The 24,401-nt window shown below is 47.2% G+C and overlaps 1 protein-coding gene across 1 annotated transcript; it reads left to right on the top strand.

Moving 5' to 3' along the window:
* Positions 1–1,376: 1,376 nt before the first annotated feature.
* Positions 1,377–24,372, top strand: DNAJC21 (DnaJ heat shock protein family (Hsp40) member C21). Its single transcript, XM_079994920.1, has 12 exons — positions 1,377–2,215; positions 7,069–7,162; positions 7,744–7,867; positions 9,019–9,141; positions 10,768–11,072; positions 13,330–13,475; positions 14,503–14,590; positions 15,085–15,243; positions 16,350–16,389; positions 18,492–18,682; positions 19,812–19,893; positions 23,943–24,372. The coding sequence occupies exons 1-12, from the start codon at positions 2,119–2,121 to the stop codon at positions 24,114–24,116; spliced, it is 1,623 nt and encodes a 540-aa protein (XP_079851046.1). The 5' UTR covers positions 1,377–2,118; the 3' UTR covers positions 24,117–24,372.
* Positions 24,373–24,401: the final 29 nt, after the last annotated feature.

Here is a 24,401-nt window from a genome sequence, read left to right as displayed (position 1 = left end):
GAAAACTTGAAGACATGCTCTTATTTTGGTTAGATGCTTTTTAATGTCCTTGTGATAAAAGGCAACAGCAGAAAGGTAGTTCAAAGTACCTCTTACACTCTTCCAGCAGCCGGCTTGTGTGTCAGCCCACTGCTATTCTCCATTAGTGCCATATGCAGTAGTGTTGTGCAGAATCCTGTACCCATAACCTATCAGGAAGGTAGTTTTTGGTGTTTTTTACGGGTGGCGCTGTGGGTTAAACCACAGAGCCTAGGACTTGCCGATCAGAAGGTCAGCGGTTCGAATCCCCGTGATGGGGTGAGCTCCCGCTGCTCAGTCCCTGCTCCTGCCAACCTAGCAGTTCGAAAGCACGTCAAAGTGCAAGTAGATAAAAAGGTACCACTCCGGTGGGAAGGTAAATGGCGTTTCCGTGCACTGCTCTGGTTCGCCAGAAGCGGCTTAGTCATGCTGGCCACATGACCCGGAAGCTGTACGCCGGCGCCCTCAGCCAATAAAGCGAGACGAGCGTCGCAACCCCAGAGTCGGTCACCACTGGACTTAGTGGTCAGGGTCCCTTTGCCTTTACTTTATGCAGCACATAGTTAGGGTATGGAACTCACTTCCACAGGGGGCAGTGATAACTACCATCTTGGACGGCTTTGAAGGAGAATTAGACAAATTCATGTTCAACAACACGTCTCTGAATACCAGTTGCTGGCAACTGAAAGTGGGCAGAGTGTTGTTGCGCCCATGTCCAGCTTGAAGGCCACATGGGCATCTGACTGGCCACTGTGAGAACTCTTATACCCTTCAATTCTTTGGGACTGTAGCTCATAGGGGTCTCCTAAAAACTAAGCACCCATGAACTATAGTTCTCAGGATTCTTGGGGTGGGAACCATGACATACATGACAATGGTATAAAGGTGTTTGGATGAGACCAAATAATGCATATTAATATTCTGTTATTCCTCTAAAGAACAGCTTAGTGTGCTGCACTTGCAGTCACCCAGTTCTACCTTTTGACAAGCCTGCAGGATAGGCTGGGCTCAGAGATAATAGCTGTTCCAAGGTCATGCATGGGACCTTTGTGGGTGGTGCAAGACAGGAACTGCAGTCTCGAGTACCTTGCCCTGCTGTTTGGTATCACACTGGTTTGGCTCTGGGTTGTTTTTTCAAACAGCACATTTCTAGTGCACTGCAAAAAGGGACTCACTGCTGTCTTCTAGCCTCTCGCTATAAAAATGGAACTTTTTACATTATGTCTACTATGTATTCACTGCTGGGAGCAAATAAGCTCACCCCGCTTGCACGACCTCACCTCTTGCTGATTTCTGAGCAAAATAACGTCTGCACGCGGCAGCTTGCTTCTTACTGCCCCCCCCCCCAAAAAAAGAGCCGCAATTTCGCAAAACTACAAAATATCGCTTGTTTTTATTGGCCTCTTAGTGTCTTTAAAGAACAAATCGACCTGAGCCGCCGCAAGGAGATAGTTATTTGGAAAAAGTGGAGAAACAAAACATTACGAAACAATCGTTCTCACTCGCTTTTTAGCGTCAACGGTGTTCCTAAGAGCTCTCCCTCCTCTACCTACCCCGGGGGCGTTTGTAGCTTTAGCGCGCACACCTACGGGCAGCCTCCCCTACATAGCTGTGGAACGTTCAGGTTTCCGGCGTTCAATTAACATCAAAGGAGCCTCCGCTGCTCCGGAACTTTCGCGTCTTGGGCGTTCTGACGCCGCCATAGCGCTGGAACGTTCGGGTTTCCGGCGTTCTATCAACATCAAAGCGGTATCCGCCGCTTCGGAACTTCCGCGTGCCGAGAGTTCTGCCCGCCACCAAAAGCTTCTCCGCTCAGCGCTGCGCCAGCTTCCCTTCCATCCAAGCAGCATCCCCGGCGCTGACTCCAGCTGATCCCCATCTGCCGCTTAGATCCGTCGTCAGCTCCGCCTCCCAACCCGGCAGCGGGAAGTGGCTTTGGTCTCCTGTATGGCTCCTCCGCTCCTTCCGGTCCCTCCTCTCCTCTCGCCGGCTGCGTCTCTCGGTGCCCTCAGCACGAGGGTGCCGGCCCAGGAGGGCTCCCCAGAACGCTCTGCTTCGCCTTCTGCTGAGTGGCGCTGAGTCCCGCAGGCGCCTCCCAGGATGAAGTGCCACTACGAGGTGCTGGGGGTGAAGCGCGACGCCTCCGACGAAGACCTGAAGCGAGCCTACCGGAGGCTGGCGTTACGTTGGCATCCAGGTATTTATTATTTACTTCTCTCTCTCTCTCTCTCTCTCTCTCTCGCTCTCGCTCTCGCTCTCTCTCTCTCTCTCTCTCTCACACACACACACACACCGCTTGGTTCTGGGGTGTTGTTTTTTTAATATATATATATATATCAAAACCTCAGAGCCGTTTGCAAAAAGATAAAACCATAAAATGGGAGCGGGGGCGCGCGCGTTACAATACATTGAAACACAGAGAAGTTAATATACTAAACCGGATATCACTAGGCAGGGAGTTCCAAAGGGCAGGTGCTGCCACACTGAACGATCGAATTATTACAAAGGCGGTAATTGGGTTGTGTGGCAGCTGTACTGGCGTCAGTTACAGCCAGGCCTGTCGCTTGGGGGGGGGGGTCAAGGTTGTTTCTGCCTGACCTCGTGGGACCTACCTGGCCTCTGGGATGTGTCCCCCACCCCAATCTGGAAAGAAATGAAGCTCTGAGAGAGAGAAACAGCGTGCAGCATTTCTTTCCTATTGCCTGAGACTAAACTTCTTTTAGTCAGGACTTGATCCTATGCACCTGGGAGTAAGGGGCAGTAAAAAAAAAAGAGTTTACCTCTGAGATGTAGTATAGGCGACTGCTCTATAAGTTTGTTTAATAGCTGCACCTAGCAGTTCTGTTAAAATGAAAATCAAGTGTCTTACACTTTTCAGTGCAAAATCATTGCATACTCTGCTTAACAACATCAACCGTGACAATAGTGAGGGCTACAGACTTGGTGCCTCTATATCATGACTAATATTAAATTAAAGTTGGTAGCCTAGAATGAAGCTGTATTCCTAATCCAACACCTGATTAGTTATTAATTCTTGCTAGCTTAATATCCTGCTTTTTGACCCTCTTACTGTCTGCAGAGGGGCTTAGAACGGAAAATGGTAGTTTGATGTAAAATATAAAATAAACAATTAATAAGCCATCATTCAATATATTTCCAGAAGGTAGCTTTGTTAGTCCGTTGTAATAAAAAAGAGCAAAGACTCCTGTTAAAGAATAACAAATTTATTATGGCAAAAACCTGCACCATAACCAATTTATTAGCCTTTAAATGTGCTAAAGAATTCTCAGCTGTTTTTGTCCAATATATTAGATATATTGAATAGCCAACTAATATATTAGTTATACTGTACTCAGAATAGACCATTGATTTCAGTGCATGTACTCTAAGAATGACTGGCACTGGATGCCAACCATATTGCTTTGCTTTGTTGTGCTCTTGCATTATCCAAACACAGGAAGGGTGTCTCTACATAGTTTTTTAATTGTTTTAGTGAGGTCATAATAACTGTGGCTGGCAGCACAAATGCTATGGAGTGCGCTTTCTATGAGCAACCTCTGACAACACGATCCTATACATGTTTACTCAGAAATAGATCCCTTTAAAGCCCTATACGGCCTAGGACCCTTGTACCTACGGGACCGCCTCTCCTGGTATGCCCCACAGAGAAACCTACGGTCTGCAAATAATAACATCCTCAAGGTCCCAGGCCTCAGAGAGGTTAGGCTGGCCTCAACTAGAGCCAGGGCCTTCTCGGCTGTGGCTCCAATCTGGTGGAACGCTCTGTCACAAGAGACTAGGGCCCTGCGGGACCTGACATCTTTCCGCAGGGCCTGCAAGACAGAGTTGTTCCACCAGGCCTTTGGTCAGGGCGCAGCCTGACTCCCTCCTCTGGCAACCTGCACAGAATTTTGCTTAATTGGTTGCCATTAATTTGATTTTAATTAATTTTTATAATGAAATAATTTTAGAATGTGTGATTATTTGATTGTTTGATTATTTGATTATTGCTAGCCGCCCTGAGCCCGGCTTCGGCTGGGGAGGGCAGGATATAAATAAAATTATTATTATTATTATTATTATTATTATTATTATTATTATTATTGAGTTCAGGGAGGCATCAGCAACAGGAGCCCCAAACATTGCAGAAGCACAAAACCACCAACGTTGTGGGGGGGGGGACACCCCAAAAACAGCCCAATGAGGACTTGTATGCTCAGTGGCTTTGGAAGACTGCCTGACTGATATGGGAGCTCTTCAATGTTTTAAGGCATGTTCCATGTGGCATCTTTTATGTCTTCCTTCTTGAAAGCACATCTCGTGGTGATCGATAAGGATGAATAACTGTCCTTGATGGCTAGGAATGATTAAGGGCAGGCATCCCCGAACTTGGCCCTCCAGCTCTTTTTGGGGACTACAATTCCCATCACCCCTGGCCACTGGTCCTGTTAGCTAGGGATGATGGGAGTTGTAGTCCCAAAACAGCTGGAGGGCCAAGTTTGGGGGTGCCTGATTAAGGGTCTGGAATCCAAGGCATAGGAGGAACGGTTGAAGGACTTGGATAGGTATAGCCTGGAAAAGAGGAGACTGAGAGCAGGCATGATAGCCATCTTCAAATATCTAAAGGGCTGTCACATAGAAGATGGGGAAAGCTTGTTTTCTCCTGCCCTGGAGGGTAGGACTCAAACCAATGGATTCAATTTACAAGAAAGGAGATTCCGACTAAACATCAGGAAGAACTTTCTGACACTAAGCTGTTCAACTCCCTCCCAAGTTGGTGGACTCTCCTTCCATGGAGGTTTTTAAGCAGAGGTTGGGTGGCCATCTGTCTTGCATGCTTTATAGCTGAGATTCCTGCATCGCAGGGGCTTGGACTAAATGACCTTTGGGGTCAAAACTCTACAGTTTTCTGAATCTAGCAATGCATTTCCAGTTCTGCCTGGTTCACCAGCTATGGCCCCTTTTGGCCAGAGATACTTGGCCACCTTACTTGGAGATGATTCTGAAACTTCTAAAAGGATCCAGAAGAATTACCGACGAAAGAAGAATGGTGGATGAAATTGATGGACTGTGCAGAACTGGATAAATTAACAGGAAGGATTTGAAACCTGCGGGACCAGAGATTCTTAGAAGACTGGAGTAAATATACGAACTATTTGAAAAGTAATTGTAATGAACAGATTACGCTAGTAGGACTGCAAGAAGTTTTGTAAGGAGGACTATCTGAAATATTGCAAGAAAGACTATGAGGAGAATTATTAGTTAATGATGATGATGATGATGATGATGATAATAATAATAATAATTTATTGTTTATACCCCGCCCATCTGACTGAGTTTCCCCAGCCACTCTGGGCGGCTCCCAATCAACTGTTAAAAACAGTACAGCGTTACATATTAAAAACTTCCCTAAACAGGGCTGCCTTAAGATGTCTTCTGAATGTCAGGTAATTGTTTATCTCTTTGACATCTGATGGGAGGGCGTTCCACAGGGCGGGTGCCACTACCGAGAAGGCCCTCTGTCTGGTTCCCTGTAGCCTCACTTCTCGCAATGAGGGAACCGCCAGAAGGCCCTCGGTAATAGAGTAATAGAGAAATTAAGAAATGCAGAATAAGTGATAAAGAATGGAAAATCATCAGAGGTGTTGACGGAAGTCTAAAACATTGTATAAGATAAGAAGTTATGTTATATGATTGTTGGAAATGATGTGTTATAAAACCCAATAAAAATGTAAAAAAAGAAAGAAAAGAAACTTCTAAAAGGATCCAAAACGCAGCAGCTGGATTACTGGCTGATGTGTCATTCAAAACCTGCGTGGCTCTTTCAAAACAGCTGCACTGGTTTTCCGTTTGTTTCTGGGCTCAGTTCAAGGGGCTCACATACGTCCCTAAAACCTGAAAGACCCCCCCTTTCCCTTAAGACTTCCCCTAAGCTGTGGAATCCCCTCCCCACAGAGGTGCCCTTGACACCTGGATTATATCACTTTCTCTGTATGCTGAAGACTCGTCTCTCTACCCATATCTTAAACACCTGAGTTACATGAATTGTAGCCAACGCTCAATCTCCTCAAAGTAGATCCATTGAAATGGAACGGTGGCACCAGTCAGAAGAGCATGAGGCTCTCAATTTGAGGGTCGTGGGTTCAAGCTCCACGTCGGACAAAAGATTCCTGCATTGCAGGGGTCAGACTGGATGACCCTCGTGGTCCCTTCAGGCTCTACAGTTCTGTGATTCTGTAAGTTGTGCCTATTAATTTCAGTGGGCTTACTCTGAGGGAAACTAATATTGGATGAAACCCTGTATTTTTTGGACCCACCCTGTTCATCTTGCTGTAAATTATTTTGGCTGGTTTAATATATTTAATAATAATAAATTTGATTTATACCCAGCCAGAGCCAGGCTCAGGGCGGCTAACACCAGTAAAATTACAGTAAAAACATAATGGGGGGGGGGGAACCAATTTAAAATACAGGATAAAATGCAATTTAAAATGCAGCCTCTTTTTAAAAGTAGCCTATAGATCAAAACCGTAAAGGGAGGGAAACATAAGGGTCAGACTGAGTCCAAACCAAAGGCCAGGCAGAACAGCTCTGTCTTGCAGGCTCTGTGGAAAGATGTCAAGTCCCGCTGGACCCTAGTCTCTTGTGACAGAGCATTCCACTAAGTCGGGGCCAGTACTGAAAAGGCCCTGGCCGTAGCTGAGACCAACCTAACCACCTTGCGACTTGGGACCTCCAAAGTGTTGTTATTTGTGGGCCTTAAGGTCCTCCGCAGGGCCTGCCAGGAGAGGCGGTCCCTTAGGTATGTGGGTCCTAGGCCGCATAGGGCTTTAAAGGTCAAAACCAGCACCTTAAACCTGACCCTGTACTCTACCAGGAGCCAGTGCAGTTGGTAAAGCACTGGGTGAATGTGATCCCGCGGCAAGGACCTCGCCACACAGCATTCTGCGCCCGCAGAATTTACTTCCTGCCATGTCACTGGAGCATTCCTGTTCTTCCCTGATTTCAACCTGGCCGTGTTGCTTAAATCCCTCTGCTGTGTCTCTGCAGATAAGAACCTCGAAAACGCTGAAGAAGCGGCTGAGCAGTTCAAGCTGATCCAAGCTGCGTACGACGTCCTGAGCGATCCCCAAGAAAGAGCCTGGTAAGCCTTTGCCATCTCCTCTCCTGGATGGTTGCAGTCCGAGTCCCCACTCAGCCGCCTATGATAGTCTAAGCCAATGCCCTGGGATTTAAAGAAGAATGGTGATTTTCTTTCATTCTGCATTGAAAAGCTTCTTTTTTTAAAAAAAATAATATTTATTGAGAGTTTAAAGATTACAAAAAGAAAGAAATTTTTTAAAAACAAATCAATATAATACAATACAAAAACACTACGTAAAACATTGAATTAACAAAACAAAACAAAAACAATTAAAAACACTTCCAATATTTTCAATCTTAGCTTTCATTCACTTGTTTCATTGACTTCCTCACGCCTCCCTTTTTGTATTCCACTTCAATTAACTGTTTCAGCAATTCCTTTCCATCTTCCTCTGTTTTCTGTCCTGTAATTAATCTTAACATATTCTAACCTTATTTTTTTTCCCTTTAATACATTAACAATCTATCTGTACCTAGTTCCTTATAACATTTCTGCCAAAGCCATATAACTTCATTCCACCATTTTTCTAAAGCTCATTAATTTGAAAAGCTTCAGGCTTTGCTTTCTGTTCTTCTTCTTAGGTACGACAATCACAGGGAAGCTTTGCTGAAAGGGGGCGTCGATGGAGAATACCAAGATGACAGCCTGGACATCTTCCAATATTTCACCGTTACCTGTTACTCTGGCTACGGAGATGATGAGAAGGTAACTCAACACGAAGAGAACCATGGAAGTTAGGCAGTGTCCAGTGAGACCTGTAACAGACGTTGTTGCACTGTGGTAGATTCCTGTCCACAATACCAGCCAGCCTTGCTGTTTTCAAGATATTACACTCTGTTTCCCGTCTCAAGATCCCTTTTATTTGTTTTATCTTTTTTTTTGCATATTATTTATTTTTTAACATTCTTAGAATGCATCGGTAAACATTGTCATACTACATTACAAGGCTTATTATAATATACTTTCCAACATTTATACAAAGATTATATACAAATTTTATATACCTGAAAAAGAAAGAAAAAATTAAAGGAAAAAAGAAAGAAACAAAAACTTTTCCAAAATCATATACATACCAACACATTGGACTTCCCGTCTTTCCCGCCGTATATCCCCCCCCTTTTTTTACAAATGAATGTACTCTTATTATTGTATATTTCTTTAACGTTTTATCTAATACATTCCTATAACAATATGTGCTTTTGATCTTATGTTTTGTCAGCCAACAGGTGTCTGTGGCTGCTGAGCTCACAGAGCTCTTTCTTCCCCCTTCTCTTCTTAGATTCCACCCACAAAATATTTTTTTGGGTGCTTCTGCAAACCATGGCATTCCTCCAAGTCCAGAGATACCTCCCTCCCTTATGCATAGGTTATAGTTACCCAGAGAACTAAATCACTAATTTGCAGCCTCATTGATCCAGAAAATCGTGGGAGCAAAGCGATTCAATTGGGGGGTGGGGTGGGGTATACCAGCGTCCAGCTCTTTCCTGGAGGAACAGAAGCATGTGTCGTGTGCAGAAATCGGGGGGTGGGAGGGAGTAACGACAATGTCCGATGATGTTGGTACCCACTGCTGTGAGCAAAATTTAGAACGACATGCCCATATGTTGGTTAAAAAGTCACATTTCCATAATGCAACACGTCCTGCAGTGTGACAGGAACATTAGAAAACAAACTAATCTGGGAAACTAACAGGATATTCCTCACATCTGAATGCACCTTAACGGGGGATGGTTACAAACCAGCCCAACAGTTGAATTGTGTATCGGAAGCTGGGAAACCTGAACAGTTCTTCCCACACACCATCACTTCCGTTTAGTCACCTGAGCCCTGCCTTCTCTCTCTGCGATCTCTTTCAGGGCTTCTTCGCGGTGTATCGGCACGTCTTCGAAATGATTGCGAAGGAAGAAATGGAATCCATGCCGGAGGAAGATGCTGAAGAATTTCCAAGTTTTGGAGACTCCCTGAGTGACTTTGACACGGTAAGAAGCCAAGGCTGCAGTCCTGTACACACCTTGTTGTTGTTGTTTAGTCGTTTAGTCGTGTCCGACTCTTCGTGACCCCCTGGACCAGAGAGCACACCAGGCACTCCTGTCTTCCACTGCCTCCCGCAGTTTGGTCAAACTCATGCTGGTAGCTTCGAGAACACTGTCCAACCGTCTCGTCCTCTGTCGTCCCCTTCTCCTTGTGCCCTCCATCTTTCCCGACATCAGGGTCTTTTCCGGGGAGTCTTCTCTTCTCATGAGGTGGCCAAAGTATCGGAGCCTCAGCTTCACGATCTGTACACACCTACCTGGGTGTAAGTCCCACTGAACTCAGTGGAGCTTACTTCCAAGTAGACATATATAGGATTGCACTGTAGATTCATCGGCTCATAGAACTGTAGGGTTGGAAAAGGGACCGCAAGTGTCATCTCAACCAAAACCCTGCAGTGGAGGACTAATTGATTTGTAACACAGTTTTTTGCGTGGTGCTCCTGTAGTTTTGTTTGCTGCTAAATCGCCCCCAAATACTGGTTGTCAGGGGACCGCCATCAGAACAGGGAAGGGAGGCAGAGGGGCAGTTGGGATACAGGGATCTCTGAAAATCCTGAGAAGCAGTTCCTCTTCCTGCGATGGGGAAAGCCACACCTCCAGTGGGGAAGAGGGGAAGGGAGCAGAGGATGCTGCTGGGAGCCCCAACGTCGCACGTTGTCAGTCTGAGGGTGGGGAAAGCCACACCTCCCAGGTAAAGGAGGGGAAAGGGCTAGAGGCTGCTGCTGGGAGCCTCAGCAAAGCTCTTGGCCAAGCTGGCCAGGAGGGAAGCACGCCTTTTCCGTCGCCCACCTTGCGTAGAGATGTAAAACGCAAAGAAGGAAGGAAAAGGCTGGGGGTGACTAAGCTCTTATGTTGGGGGAGGACCCATAAACGACCACTCCCGGATTCTGCTAGCCACTGAGGCAGACATGAACTTGTGGTTCTGCACTGTAAATAGTTTTGCACCAAAACAAAACCTGTAAAAGACAGGTCAGAGTCCTGACTGGTTACTCACGAGCAACCACCACTCCCATCTGACACTGGTATTATGTAGTCTAGATTTCTTTCCAGAAATCTAGACTGGTGATCTAGGCTCCTATGGTGAGCCATTCTGTATGAACACATTAAGATCTACCACGACACCTCCGTGGAGTAGAGGGCCCCCTCTTCTGATCCTGATACCCGAGAGAGTCTGTAGGGAAGGAGGTCGTCTTCCATGTCTTTTGGGGGCCTTTGTCATGTAGGTCTTCAAACTCTAATGTGAGCATCTTGAATCAGGCCTGGAAACAAACTGACAGCCAGGGCAGCTGTTTGGAAACAGAACCTATGTGAAATCTGAAAGGTACCCTGCCACTAATCTGGCCGCTGCATTTTGGGCCAGTTTTGGAATTTCTGAGTTGATCTTCAAGGGCAGCCCCATGTAGAGCACATTGCAGCAATCCAGCCTGTCAGTTGCTAGGCCATGGCTTACTGTGGCCAAGTCCTTCCTGTCCAAAAGGGGTTGTAAATCGTCCCTTTAAAGGACTGATTTTGAAAGGTACTTAATTGTTGATCCTTCCTTCTGTGCTCTCTCTCCCCTCTCCTCCCAAGTAGGTCGTTCACCCCTTCTATGGATACTGGCAGAGTTTCTGCACCCGGAAGAATTTTGCCTGGAAGGAAGAGTATGACACCAGGCAAGCCTCCAACCGCTGGGAGAAGCGAGCGATGGAGAAGGAGAACAAGAAGACGCGCGACAAAGCCAGGCGGGAGCGCAACGAGCTGGTCCGCGAGCTGGTGGCCTTCATCCGGAAGAGGGACAAGCGGGTTCAGGCGCACCGGAAGCTTCTGGAAGAGCAGAACGCCGAGAAAGCAAAGAAGGCAGAGGAGCTGCGCCGGAAGCAGAAACTGAAGCAAGCAAAGTATGGGAAGCTTTCTCTTAGCCGAGAGCCTGTAGCTGATTTATTTATTTTCATGGTATATATCCTGGTCCTTTGCAGATTGCGACAGCCAAATAGGGAAGGATCCATAAAAGAGCACCACCCTTTGCAATGCATAACAAAAAAATTAATCCATCCCTGCCTGTAGAAAACTATCACGTCAAAGCAGAGGCGAGGCTGGAAGTTTCCTTCCTGAAATGCAGTTGTCTGTTTGCAGGGGGAGACATAGGGAAGGGCACAGTGCTGGCTCCCATGTTTTTTGCGGGGTGGGCTTGGGCAAGATGAACTTACCATGGCCTGTTTGTTTCCCCTAATCCTCACCACTGCCCAGAAAGGGAACTTGACGTAAGGATGGAGAAGCTGCGGGGCTCCAGATTGTTGTGAACCTCAACTCCCATCATGCCTGGCTATTGGCCGTGCTGGCTGAAGCCAATGGGAGTTGGAGTCCAGAAACTTTGGAGCACCACAGCTTCCCTGTGGTGGAGTGGTTAAGAGCGGTGGACTCGTAATCTGGTGAACCGGGTTCGCTTCCCCGCTCCTCCACATGCAGCTGCTGGGTGACCTTGGGCCAGTCACACTTCTCTGAAGTCTCCCAGCCCCACTCACCTCACAGAGTGTTTGTTGTGGGGGAGGAGGGGAAAGGAGAATGTTAGCCGCTTTGAGACTCCTTCGGGTAGTGATAAAGCAGGATATCAAATCCAAACTCTTCTTCTTCCCCACATCTGCTTGGTCTGCTCACTCTTGTCACTGCTTGCGTTCTTGCTGTGAGTGGGGGGGGGGGTGTCAGGCAGGAAGTGCGGAGGGGAGCAGCAGCAAGGGGAGCAGAGCCTCTGAGCATGCGCAGTGGGCCTCTGTGGTGGTGTGGACCTAGGTGGCTGTCCATTGATGCTGGACACCAGCCCTGAGGACAGAGACTCTTACCACTGTGCCCTCATGTTCTCTGAACGGTTCAGGGACTCCTAAAATCAGAGAACTGTAGAGTTGGAAGGGACCTTGTCCTACCCCCTTGCGATGCAGGAATCTCAGCTAAAGCAGCCATGACAGGCGGCCACCCAACCTCTGCTTAAAAACCTCCAAGGGAAGAGAGCCCACAACTTTCCAACGGAGTCAAACAGCTCTTAACGGTCAGAAACTTCTTCCTGATGTTTAGTCGGAAACTCCTTTCTTGTAACTTGAATCCATTGGTTCGAGCCCTACCCTCCAGGGCAGGAGAAAGCAAACTGTTGCTCCTTCTTCCATGTGACAGTCTTTAAGATATTTGAAGATAGCTATCCAATCTCCACCCAGTTTCCTCTTTTCCAGGCTAAATATGCCCAGCTCCTTGAACCGCTCCTCATAAGACTTACCATACTTTCCTATGTATAAGACTAGGTATTTTTCTTTTAAAAATATCTTAAGAAAAGGGGAGGGTTGTCTTATACATGGGGCAATCCACCCCCCCCCCATTTTCTTAATTTGGAATCCTCAAAAATAGGGGGCGTCTTATACACGGGGGCGTGTTATACATGAAAAAGTACGGTAGTTTCCAGAGCCTTGGTCATCTTGGTTGCCCTCTTCTGCACACTTTCCAGCTTGTCAACATCCTTCTTAAATTATTCTGTCCCTTCATCTCAGCACTGGATTTGGGGCAATGCCTATATTGGTAAGGCTACCTACTGGGGGTGGGGGTGGGGAAGTTAAAGGTAAAGGGACCCCTGACCATTAGGTCAAGTCGTGACCAACTCTGGGGTTGTGGCGCTCATCTTGCTTTATTGGCCAAGGGAGCCGGCGTACAGCTTCCGGGTCATGTGGCCAGCATGACTAAGCCACTTCTGGCGAACCAGAGCAGTGCACAGAAACGCCGTTTACCTTCCCGCCGGAGTGGTACCTATTTATCTACTTGCACTTTGACGTGCTTTCAAACTGCTAGGTTGGCAGGAGCAGGGACCGAGCAACAGGAGCTCACCCCGTTGCGGGGATTCGAACCGCCAACCTTCTGATAGGCAAGTCCTAGGCTCTGTGGTTTAACCCACAGCGCCACCTGCGTCCCTGGGGAAGTAACTACACCCAAATGGAATTATTGTGAAAACAAGAAATATTTGTTGTGGAAGGAAGCACCAAATTTTGTCCTTGCTCAAGGCACCATATTTTCCCGAGTCTGCCCCTGTTTCATCTGTTTGGGAGATTTGAGAGTTCTTTGCTGGTGAGGCCATTTTGATAGCCAAGCATGTCACACAAATCAAACCTTCTCCTTTCAAAGGCTGGTGGAGCAGTATAAGGAGCAGAGCTGGATTGTCATGTCCGATCTGGAGCGAGAACTGCAGCAGATGGAAGCCCAGTACGAAAAGGAGTTTGGAGATGGTTCCGATGAAGGAGAGAAGGAGGAGGAGCAGGAGTCAAAAGATGGTAAGGGAGAGATTGCAGTTTGCCACTAATGGCAGAGCTGGGTAAACCTGCCAGTGTTTTCTGCTGGGTTCCAGACTAGGGGACTTGCCAAGCAGCCAGAGGTTTTCGCGTCAACTTGCAGTTTGCAACAAATACAGGAAGATCGTAAATTACACTGGGGATACGTTCCGGGGATTACGCCTGGAACCAAAATTGTGTATAGTCAAAGCACTTTGGGTCCAATGACAGGTGGGATTGCGAAAGTATTTTTTTCCTTCCCCCTTTTAATTTCAAATGTGCATGAATTAAATGTGCATGAGTTGCAGGCTTCTTGTGCAGTGAAAACGGCAATATATGAACGTTAGCAAATCAGTTCATCGGGTCTTTTAAGCAAAGAAGCAGCTGTAGTTTAAGACAGCACAAATACTCAAGTGTGTTGCTGTAGTGTAACTGAAATCCAGTGGTATTTATTCCCAAGAGAGATTAGAGCAGGCGTAGGCAAACTTGGCCCTCCAGCTGTTTTGGGACTACAACTCCCATCATCCCTAGCTAACAGGACCAGTGGTCAGGGATGATGGGAGTTGTAGTCCCAAAACATCTGGAGGGCCAAGTTTGCCTATGCCTGGATTAGCGTGTTGGACAAGGATCTGGGAGACCAGGGTTCAAATCCCCATTTGACCATGAAACTACTGGGGGACACTGGGCCAGTCGCTGCCTCTCAGCGTAATCTACCTGGTAGGGTTGTTGTGGTGGTTAAATGAGGAGAATTGTAGTTGCCACCTTGAGCTCTGTGGAGAAAAAGCTTGGGATTTCAATGCTATAAGGAAATAAATAAAAAATAACTGTGCATAGGATTACAGGCCAAATGGGATTTCTTTTTGACTAGGCGTGACTCTATCACTCACTTGTAAGGCTTCAGTTCAAAATGTAACCCCTATTAATGCCACTCGTTAGGACTTAGCCCTGAGTAATCAAGCGTAGAAATATGGTTCCAAGTATCTTTACTTGAGTCATTTCAGGTTCTTCTGCCGTTACTTACCTCTTTCAGATAAATTGAGTGAAGAGACTGACGAGGCTGACTTTTATGATGATCTCTACTGCCCTGCTTGTGATAAATCCTTTAAGACCGATAAGGCGTGAGTTTCTCTCTTTTTCTAACCCCCTTGACACCCCCTGAAAAGAAAACTGGCTTTCCTGGGGGAATATATAGACCATGAGTAGGCAAAGTAAAGCCCGGGGGCCGGATGTGGCCCAATCGCCTTCTAAATCCGGCCCGCAGATGGTCCGGGAATTAGCGTGTTTTTACCTGAGTAGAATGTGTCCTTTTATTTTAAATGCATCTCTGGGTTATTTGTGGGGCACAGGAATTCGTTCATTTCCCCCCCAAAAATATAGTCCGGCCCCCCACAAGGTCTGAGGGACAGTGGACTGGCCCCCTGCTGAAAAAGTTTGCTGACCCCTGATATAGACCCTTTGCTTGTCATGTGTCTCAGACTTTCTTGGAAGAAAGTTGCATTGATTTCCAAGGCGTTTGTCCCAAGTGTGCCTGTGTTTAATCCACTTCTGCAGTTGCCAGGCTGTTCAAGCCCAGCTGCTCTCTTCCTAACTCCTCTCTGACAACTCTTTGCAGCATGAAGAACCACGAAAAGTCCAAGAAGCACAGAGAGATGGTAGCCTTGTTGCGGCAACAACTGGAGGAGGAAGAGGAGGGATTTTCTGTTGCTGCGGCTGATGAGAATGAACTGAATGCTGACGAGGAAGAGGAGACAGAAGAACTACCCAAACAGAAGTATTTATTACAAGATGGGGAAAGATGTGGCAGAGCATCTACTTTGCATGCAAAATCTCCCAGGTTCAATCCCAAGGAGGGAGAGATGTCCTATCTGAAATCCTGGAGAGCTGCTGCCAGTCAGTGGATGCAGCACTGAACTAGATGGGCCAGTGGCCTGACTCAATATAAGGCAGCTTCCTATGTCCCTCAGCTGTTACTGTAAAAGCTCCTTTGGTAATGGGATATTGTAAAAATCAATGTATTTAATGCCACTGCTAGGCAGGTGGGAGCATGTTTGGGGTCACAAAAAAGCATGGAGCAAGATTGTCTCCTGCTTGAATAGTGGTCCCATGTTCATGACCATAAAAGTGAATGGCTCTTACTTAAGCACTTGCTTTTTCCTCCTCCCTCTGGGTCCTTTTCCCTCGTGTGTCGTGTCTGTCTAGATTGTGCGTCTGAGAGCAGTGGCCATCTCAGTACTGGTTTTTGTAACCTTAAGGCCCCCAGACAAAAACATTCCTCTTTAACCAGGCCTTTGGGTGTCTGATGCCCTTTTAAATGTGTTGTGGAAGGGACGATTAATGGGTTGTTTTTGTTCTTATTTTTATTACGTATTTTGGGTTTTTTTAATTGTGGTTTTATGTTGTGAACCACCCTGATATCTACGGGTATAGGGCGGTATACAAATTCAATTAATAATAACAATGACAATAATCATGTTAAATAGTGCTTCCTTTACCAGAAAAAAAAAATTAAAATGAGCAGTAAAGTAAAGGTAAAGGGACCCCTGGCCATTCGGTCCAGTCGTGGCCGACTCTGGGGTTGCGGTGCTCATCTCGCTTTATTGGCCGAGGGAGCTGGCGTATGGCTTCCGGGTCATGTGGCCAGCATGACTAAGCCGCTTCTGGTGAACCAGAGCAGTGCACAGAAACACTACCTTCCCGCTGGAGCGGTACCTATTTATCTACTGCTAGGTTGGCAGGAGCAGGGACCGAGCAACGGGAGCTCACCCCGTCGCGGGGATTCGAACCGCCGACCTTCTGATCGCCTCTGTGGTTTAACCCACAGCACCACCCGCGTCCCAAAATGAGCAGTACTGACATCTTAATACTTTGTTTTTACAGGCTCTCAAAGAAGCAGAGAAAGAAACAAAAACCAATGATGGTAAGATTTATTTTATTTTTTGGTGTGAATTCCTGCTGCATGTTTTGTGTTGTATAATCTCCACCAGCAATGGCTGCATTCACTCTTGAGTTACACCACTGCAGATGCCTTGAGTGCAAATTGTTCTTTCAGTTTATGTGTTCAATTATGTGGCGTGCATGGTTAATCCCCACAACAGAGGCAGTGACTGGCCCAAGGTCTCCCAGGGAACTTCAAGATTGAGGGAGGACTTGAACCCTGGTTTCCCAGGTCCTAGTCCAACACTCTTTTAAGTACTGTACCACACTGGCAGTAGGAAACGGCTAAGGCTATGAGCACATGAGAACATAAGAAGGATCTGCTTGATCAGGCCAATGGTCCATCTTGTCCAACAGCACTCTTCTTATATTCTTCGGCTCTTATATTCTTACGTTGGCTTCTGTTGGTAGATCTGCAGTTGAAGGCAACCTGAATGATACCATTTCTCTCATTATGGCTCTTAACACATGATGAAGACTGGGCCTTGACAGCATCCAAGCCTGGGGGGGATGGGGCTGCCAATTCCCTGTGGGGGTCATCTTTTGAGGGCCCTTAAGCCAGTGAGGACCACAATTGAAGAGGGGGAGCGGATGGGCCAGGGCTGTAGAAAACCCCTTTGGCTGCCAGGTGACTTCAAGTTGCTGCACTCCCTCCAGTGTCCACCAGAGGGCAGGCAAGGACGAAGCAGAGCTCTTTTTTAAGGAGGAAAAAAAGGGAACCGTAGTTCCATCATTCCTAGGTTAAAGGAATGGCTTGCCTTGGGCCCTCTCTGTTTCCAGAGTTCAGTTTCCTAAGGTCCCTGCTGCTCCTGGCTGCTCTCCCTCCTGCCCTGCTCCTTCCCTGGAGTGTTTAAATAGCCATGGGGGTGACCCACCCTCTCCTTTCCCTTCTGACTGCAGCTCCTGGTTTCTCAGATGAGAGGAGTGTTGGTTCAGGGAAGGGTGATTCACTTGGGGCAGATAAGGGAGTAACCTCGCAGCAGTGCCTTCTTCCTGCAAAGAATGATGGGAATTGTTGCTTGCTCAGGTACAGGGAGTTCTGGACCAAACCCTTGGCTTTCCAGCATTCCCTAGGAGAAGTTGACTGCAGAACCAGTTCTGAACCCTCGTGTTTCTGGCAAGCCTGCATTTGTGATTGGCCTGAATCCTCAGTAGATTGTGCCCTTGATAGAATTGCCGCTGGCCACTCAAAAGTGTTTACCAGAGTGTGGCTGCTGTCACATGTTGACAGCCTCTAGGACAGCCTTCCTCAACCTGTGGGTCCCCAGATGTTGTTGAACTACAACTCCCATCACCCCTAGCTAGCAAGGCCAGAGCTCAGGGATGATAGGCGTTGTAGTCCAACAACATCTGGGGACCCACAGGTTGAGAACCACAGCTCTGGGGGCTACAGGTGAGAGCTGAGTTCAGGGTGGAGACCACAGGTACTACCCCTGCCCTAACACCCCATACCCTGGCAGCATCTAGAACAGGGGTGGGAGAACCTCAGGCCTGTGGCCTGCCCAGGAATCTCATATCTGGTCCCCGGCTGCATGCCTTCCTGAGTCACACCCCACACCAGTCCTGCTTTTTACCCTCCTTGAGTGTTTTTGCCTAGCTGGAATGTGTCATTGGACTCTGATTGTGCCTCCTACTTGCCTGGGCTAGAGATGAATGAGTGCGGGTGGAAAAAGTTGCCTTTTGTACAATGGTAACATTTCGCATTTATTGCTCTGCTCACTTTTGCCTCTGGCAGGTGGCTCCAAGACGGTTAGTCAGGAAGGAATGAGGCCCTTGGTCTGAAAAGGACCCCCCCACCCCTGATCTGGGGGTGGGGGGCACAGGTTTCCTTTTCACTGCTCCAGGGACGGATCTACACTGGTCGCTTATAACGTTAAAAGCACATTATTAAAATGTGACACCAGAGGGCGCTGTAGAGCAGCCAGCCTTCGACAATGGAAAACTGCATTGAGAGTTACATAACGTTAAATTTAATAATGTTTTTACAGATCAATGTAGATCCTGCCTAGATCTTAGAATATGGATTTCTCTGGTGTGTCTGCACATTTCTCTTGGGTGTCACGAATGCTTCTCTTGTTCAAACAGGTGCAGGAAGACCCTCCCAGCGACAGAAGCCCAGGGGAGCCCCCAGCCGAGTCATCTACGCAGGCCAGTAGCACCAAGCAGAGCAGCGAGACTGACGAAGTGGGAAACGTCAGCCAAAGCCACAACCTGGAAGATGCAAGCACTGGGGAAACTGCAGAGCCCACCACAGAGCCCAAAGCAGAGGTGAAAAGGTAAGTGCTTAAAGTTGTGGGGATGTTGAATGCAGCAATCTGCAATGCGGTTTGAATCCTTTGTGGTGCAATTCAAATCATACAGGTGCGTGGGAAGCTGTGTCGCTCTGGATGTTGTTGGGACTCCATTTTCCAACAGCCCCTACCAGCATTCAGGAATGGTGTGGGGGGTGTAGCCTGAGGACATCCAGGACATTGGTTCCCAAAGTGGACAGTGTAGCCCCTTGCAGGGGTGTCCAAAGTTTTTTCAAAGAGGGCCAGATTTGATAAAGTGAGGGCCGACCAGAGTTCTTGAGCTTTTTAAAGGATTTTACCCCAGGAAATAAACTGCCAGAGGGGGCCAAATTAGACCTGCGAAACTGACTTTGGACATGCCTACGAGGAGCACAAAAGGTGTAAAATGACTATCAGACTTTGAAAAGCACGTGCTGCTGTTATTATTTATTCCATTTATATATTGCCCTTTATCAAAAGATTTCAGGGCGGTGTACAACATTAAGAACACATTTTGCGGAGCATAATACAGAGCATAATAATAGACAACATAATCATAACAGTTCCCTCCCCCGACACACACATACACCAGCTTTAACAGGCTGTAGATTATTTAATGGCCAAAGGCATTAAAGAAGAATGTTTAATGATGGTGCCAGGTGAGCCTCTCTGGGGAGAGCATTCCACAGACCTTAAGGTAATCAGTTTTGTTCAGTTAATAAAACTATTTAGTTTTATTAACTGGATTTTGAGTGAATGTGCAATTAATCGTCACTATTTTTAATTTTATTGTGGTGTTACCTTCCTTAGTTAGCCATGAAATGAATAGTTCTTTTTATAGGGTGGGGGGCATTGGCGATGAGTTTGGAAGCAATGGGTTGGTGGGCCAAAAAAAAAAAAAAAAGGTTTGGGAGCCACTGGGCTAGAGAGTTGCTGGTGCTCTATCCCCTGGTATAACGGGATCATTTTTAAGAACATTCTGCAAAGGATTTTTTTTTTTTAATGCTAGTTTCAAAGACCTTGAATCCTTGCATGTGCCGTTCCTGTTAATTTAACTTCCTTGGCTGTGGCTGACCAGGGTGCTCAGAGACGGCAGTGCAGAGGAAGAAAATGCCTCTTCTTTTTCTTCTTCTAGCAATATGAAAGCAAAAGGGAAGAAAACAAAAGACACAAAGAAAAGCTCTGCTGTAAGAGGATCTTCAGAGCATCAAGCAATGGTATGTAGAAGCGCTTTAGATGTGCATCTTTTTTTACCACCTCTGTCAGCCCCAAGCTGTGTGAGAGGCAGGGAAGGCCAGATCTCCCAGGGCGGGAGGCAGGGAGAAGGGAAGCTCCCTGGTCAGAGGGTCCACCTCCTTCTGTGAGAGATAAGGGTTAAGACAGGCATAGGCAAACTTGGCCCGCCAGATGTTCTGGGACTACAACTCCCATAGCCAACAGGCCCAGTGGTCAGGGATGATGGGAATTGTACTCCCAAAACATCTGGAGCAGGGGTCAGCAAACCTTTACAGCAGGGGGCCGGTTTGCTGTCCCTCAGACCTTGTTGGGCGGGGGGGGGGGGGGAATGATGAATTCCTATGCCCCACAAATAACCCAGAGATGCATTTTAAATAAAAAGTCACATTCTATTCATGTAAAAACACGCTGATTCCCAGACCATCCGTAGGTTGGATCCAGCCCTTAGTTTCCCTATGCCTGGCTTAAGATCTGCCTGATAAAGGGCTCTGTATTTTCTTTTTCTCTTGTTTTCTTTAGGTTAGTTTGGTTTTTATTGTATGTTGAAATGTTTCACTAAAAAATTGTACATATTATAAGAAGGGGAAACAAAACAGCACTAGAAAAACTTTGTGGCGGACCCATCCTGAAAATTTGAAGTACATGGCTTCACACACACACACACACACACACACACACACCAAAATCCTGGCAGCTGTAGTTTAAGAATACAAGGAATTGTACGCCTTCCATGGGAGAACTAGCTTTCCCATGATTATTTGGAGGAAGTCACGGGCTCTAAATATGTGCTGTGGCTCTGCCCTTGTAAGGCGAAGTTAAACATTTGTGCCGTCTGCAGGCAAGGCAGTCTCACAAATGTCTTTAATGGCGGCGCGCAGAGACGCTGCGGCTCAGTGCTCTCCTTTTGTTTTCAGCGTTTTGTTTTGTTTTCAGTGTTTTGTTTTCATTATTTTTACTTGTTCTGAGTATGTTTGGCCGGGCAAGAAAGATTTATAGCAGGCAGGAACTTCTGAAGGTCGGGTTACAGTGTGAACAAGCTGTGAGAGCTGATTATTTTCGCCCAGATAACGCTCCTGTGGGAGTAGCCAGGCCACCGGGCTCTCCATGGATTACTATGCCTCCAGGGAGGAGGCGAAGGCGGCGTAGAGACAGGAGGCAAAGGCGGGGTTGTCGGGCCGGCGTCCTGGTAAGATTGCAGAGGAGTCCATCTAAACCACCACTCCCTAGCATATTTCTTGCTAATGTGAGATCTCTTGCCAACAAGATGGATGAATTGAGGCTGCTGGCAGCAAAGAACAGTCTCGTAAAAGATTGCTGCGTCTTATTTGTCATTGAGACATGGCTTCAACCGTCCATACCAGACACGGCTATTCAGTTGGAAGGCTGTGTGGTACATCGTCATGACCGAGGCATGGACTTCGGAAAAACCAAAGGAGGGGGGCTGTGTGTATATGTGAACAAATGCTGGTCCAATAATTCTAAGACCGTGGGCAGTTACTGTTCACCGGATTTGGAATATGTGGCTGTTAAATGCAGACCAGCCTATCTCCCTAGGGAGTTTACAGCTGTTATGCTAACTGGTGTGTACGTGCCACCAGATGCCAATGCCAACTTGGCTCTGGGATGCCTGCAGAGCCTTATCAGCAGCCAGCAAGACAAGCATCCTGAAGCTGTGCACATCATTGCGGGAGACTTCAATCATGTTGAACTTAAAACAGTGCTCCCAACGCTCTATCAGCATGTGAAATGTCCCACAAGGGGGGACAAGACACTGGATAAAGTTTATTCGAATGTAAATCACGGCTATAGGGCCTTACAGCTGCCACATTTGGGCCAGTCCGACCATATGTCTCTGTTCCTGGTACCAGCATATATCCCACTCAGGAAACGGGCTCCCACAATATCAAGGACTGTTAAAATCTGGCCTGAAGGCGCTATCCACCAGCTGCAGGACTGTTTTGAGAGAACCAATTGGGATATTTTCGATCGTTCAGACCTGGAGGAGCACACGGCGGCAGTTCTGTGCTATATCAATCACTGCACAGACACTGTCACAGTAAATAAATCCATCCGGTTTTATCCCAATCAGAAACCCTGGATGAATAGAGAGGTCCAGTGCCTGTTGCGGGAAAGGAATAGGGCTTTCAGGTCGGGCGAGGTGCAGCTTTACAGTGTGGCAAGAGCAAACTTGAAGAGGGGTATTCGACGGGCAAAACTGGTCTATAGGCAGAGGATTGAGGATAATTTAAGGAGTAACAACACAAGAAAGATGTGGCAGGGGATTCAGCATATTACCAACTACAAACCTAACCTTGGTGCTGTCGATGGTGACCCTTTGCTGGCGGAGGAGCTTAACTTTTTCTTTGCTCGCTTCGAGAAGGAGCCACCTGAGACGCCGGTATTACAGCCACCAGCCCATAGGGGCCCCTCATTCACTGTAGAGGAGCATGAGGTGAGACAGGTATTGAGGATGGTGAATCCGAGGAAGGCTGCTGGACCTGATGGCATCACGGGAAAGGTGTTGAAGGGCTGTGCGGATCAGCTGGCGAAGGTCTTTACTAAGATCTTCAACAAGTCCTTACACCAGTCTATTGTCCCACCCTGCCTGAAGTCGTCAACTATTGTTCCTCTGCCTAAAAAATCTACAATCAGTAGTTTGAACGACTACAGACCAGTTGCACTGACTCCAATCATCATGAAGTGTTTTGAGAAACTGGTGCGCCGTCATATAATTTCCTGTCTTCCATCAACTTTTGACAACTACCAGTTTGCATACAGGGCAAATAGATCCACGGAAGACGCTATCACTATCACTCTCCATGCTGCTCTGTCCCATCTGGAGCAGCCGGGGAGTTATGTGAGGCTGCTGTTTGTGGATTTTAGCTCTGCTTTTAACACTATCCTCCCCCATAGACTGGTGTCCAAGCTAGAGGCGATTGGACTCTCCAACTCCACCTGTCTCTGGGTTTTGGATTTTTTGTCAGAACGTTCTCAGAGGGTTAGAGTGGGGTCACATATGTCCACAGCCCTTAGCCTTAACACCGGCTCACCACAGGGTTGTGTGTTGAGTCCCCTGCTCTATACTCTCTATACGTATGATTGTACAGCCATCTATCCCAGCAACAAAATCATCAAGTTTGCTGATGACACTACGGTGGTGGGGCTCATTTCAGGAGGGGATGAGTCCGCCTATCGGGACGAGGTGGAGCGGCTTTGTGTTTGGTGTGGAGAGAACAATCTGGCTCTTAATACGGCTAAGACCAAGGAATTGGTGGTGGATTACAGGAAAAAAAAGGCGGACATTCAGCCCTTGTATATCAAAGGGGAACGGGTGGAGAGGGTGGCGGAATTCAGGTTTTTGGGAGTGACTATCGATCAGGGCATGACTTGGAGCGCAAATACCACTGCTCTGGTGAAGAAGGCCCAGCAGAGAATTTATTTCCTCAGACTTTTAAAGAAGAACAATCTGAGTGAGAGACTGCTGGTGTCCTTCTACCGAGGCTCCATAGAGAGCATTCTCACATACTGTATTTGTGCCTGGTTCTCCAGTTGTACAGCTAGGAAGAGGAAGGTGCTCCAGAAGGTCATAACCACAGCCCAAAGGATTATTGGTCATCCTCTCCCATCTTTGGAAGAACTGTACGGTTCCCGTTGTCTTAGGAAAGCAAACAACATCCTGCAGGATGCATCTCACCCGGGATACAGTCTGTTTGCACTACTGCCTTCTGGCAGGAGATATAGAAACATCAAGTCAAGGACAAATAGACTGAAAAATAGTTTCTATCCAAGAGCTGTGGCCTTTTTAAATGCTGTAACTCGATAGTGTGACCTGGGAGTTTGATGGGTGTGGGTGTGGGTGTGGCTGGAATGTGGTTTGTTTGGTTGTTGTTGTTGTTTTGCTTTTGTTGTTTTTAAGGGATGGCATCCAATTTCGTTGCACTTGTGCAATGTTGCACTTGTGTAATGACAATAAAGAATCTAAAGAATCTAAAGAATCTAAAGAACAAATCTTCTTCTCCCCCACTGCCAGCACGAAGCATCCCTCCAGTGTGTTACCTGCAGCTGCGAGTTCCAATCGCGGAATAAGCTCTTCGAACATTTAAAAGCTACGGGCCACGCCAAAGCAGTCCAAGCGCCGGCCATGAACGGAGCCGTCAGCAACAGCAGCAGCAGGAGCAAAAAGGAAAAGAGGCGGAACAGATAACAGGGCTTTGTGCAAGAGGAACTCCTGACCGGTTTACGGGGCCACCGTGGCAAAGGCCCCTCGCTTACCCCAAGGAGGCGCAAGATTTGCACCATGAATTAAACAGGGTCAGAAACACCTAGCCCCGTAACACTGTGCTAGCGCATTGTTTAAATTGTTCCATGTTGTTGGGTGTTCTGCCCCCACAAAAAAACCCGTCCTCCTTTAAAATCGATGCCTCAATTGCGCTAACATTTTGTAACACCTCTCCCTCCCCTCCCCCCCCAAAAAAGCACAGCTACACCA

This window comes from Podarcis cretensis, assembly GCF_951804945.1.
Source record: "Podarcis cretensis genome assembly, chromosome: 11".
Classification (NCBI taxonomy): domain Eukaryota; kingdom Metazoa; phylum Chordata; class Lepidosauria; order Squamata; family Lacertidae; genus Podarcis; species Podarcis cretensis.
Note: the sequence above shows the minus strand (reverse complement) of the source record. Positions and strands in the feature narration are given on the sequence as shown.

Bases quoted from the DNA above. Each gene is read 5' to 3' on its own strand.
- DNAJC21 (XM_079994920.1), top strand. From the start codon at position 2,119: ATGAAGTGCCACTACGAGGTGCTGGGGGTGAAGCGCGACGCCTCCGAC. The intron at 2,216-7,068 runs GTATTTATTATT...GTGTCTCTGCAG, and splicing joins GGCGTTACGTTGGCATCCAG to ATAAGAACCTCGAAAACGCT. The intron at 15,244-16,349 runs GTATTTATTACA...TTGTTTTTACAG, and splicing joins GAAGAACTACCCAAACAGAA to GCTCTCAAAGAAGCAGAGAA.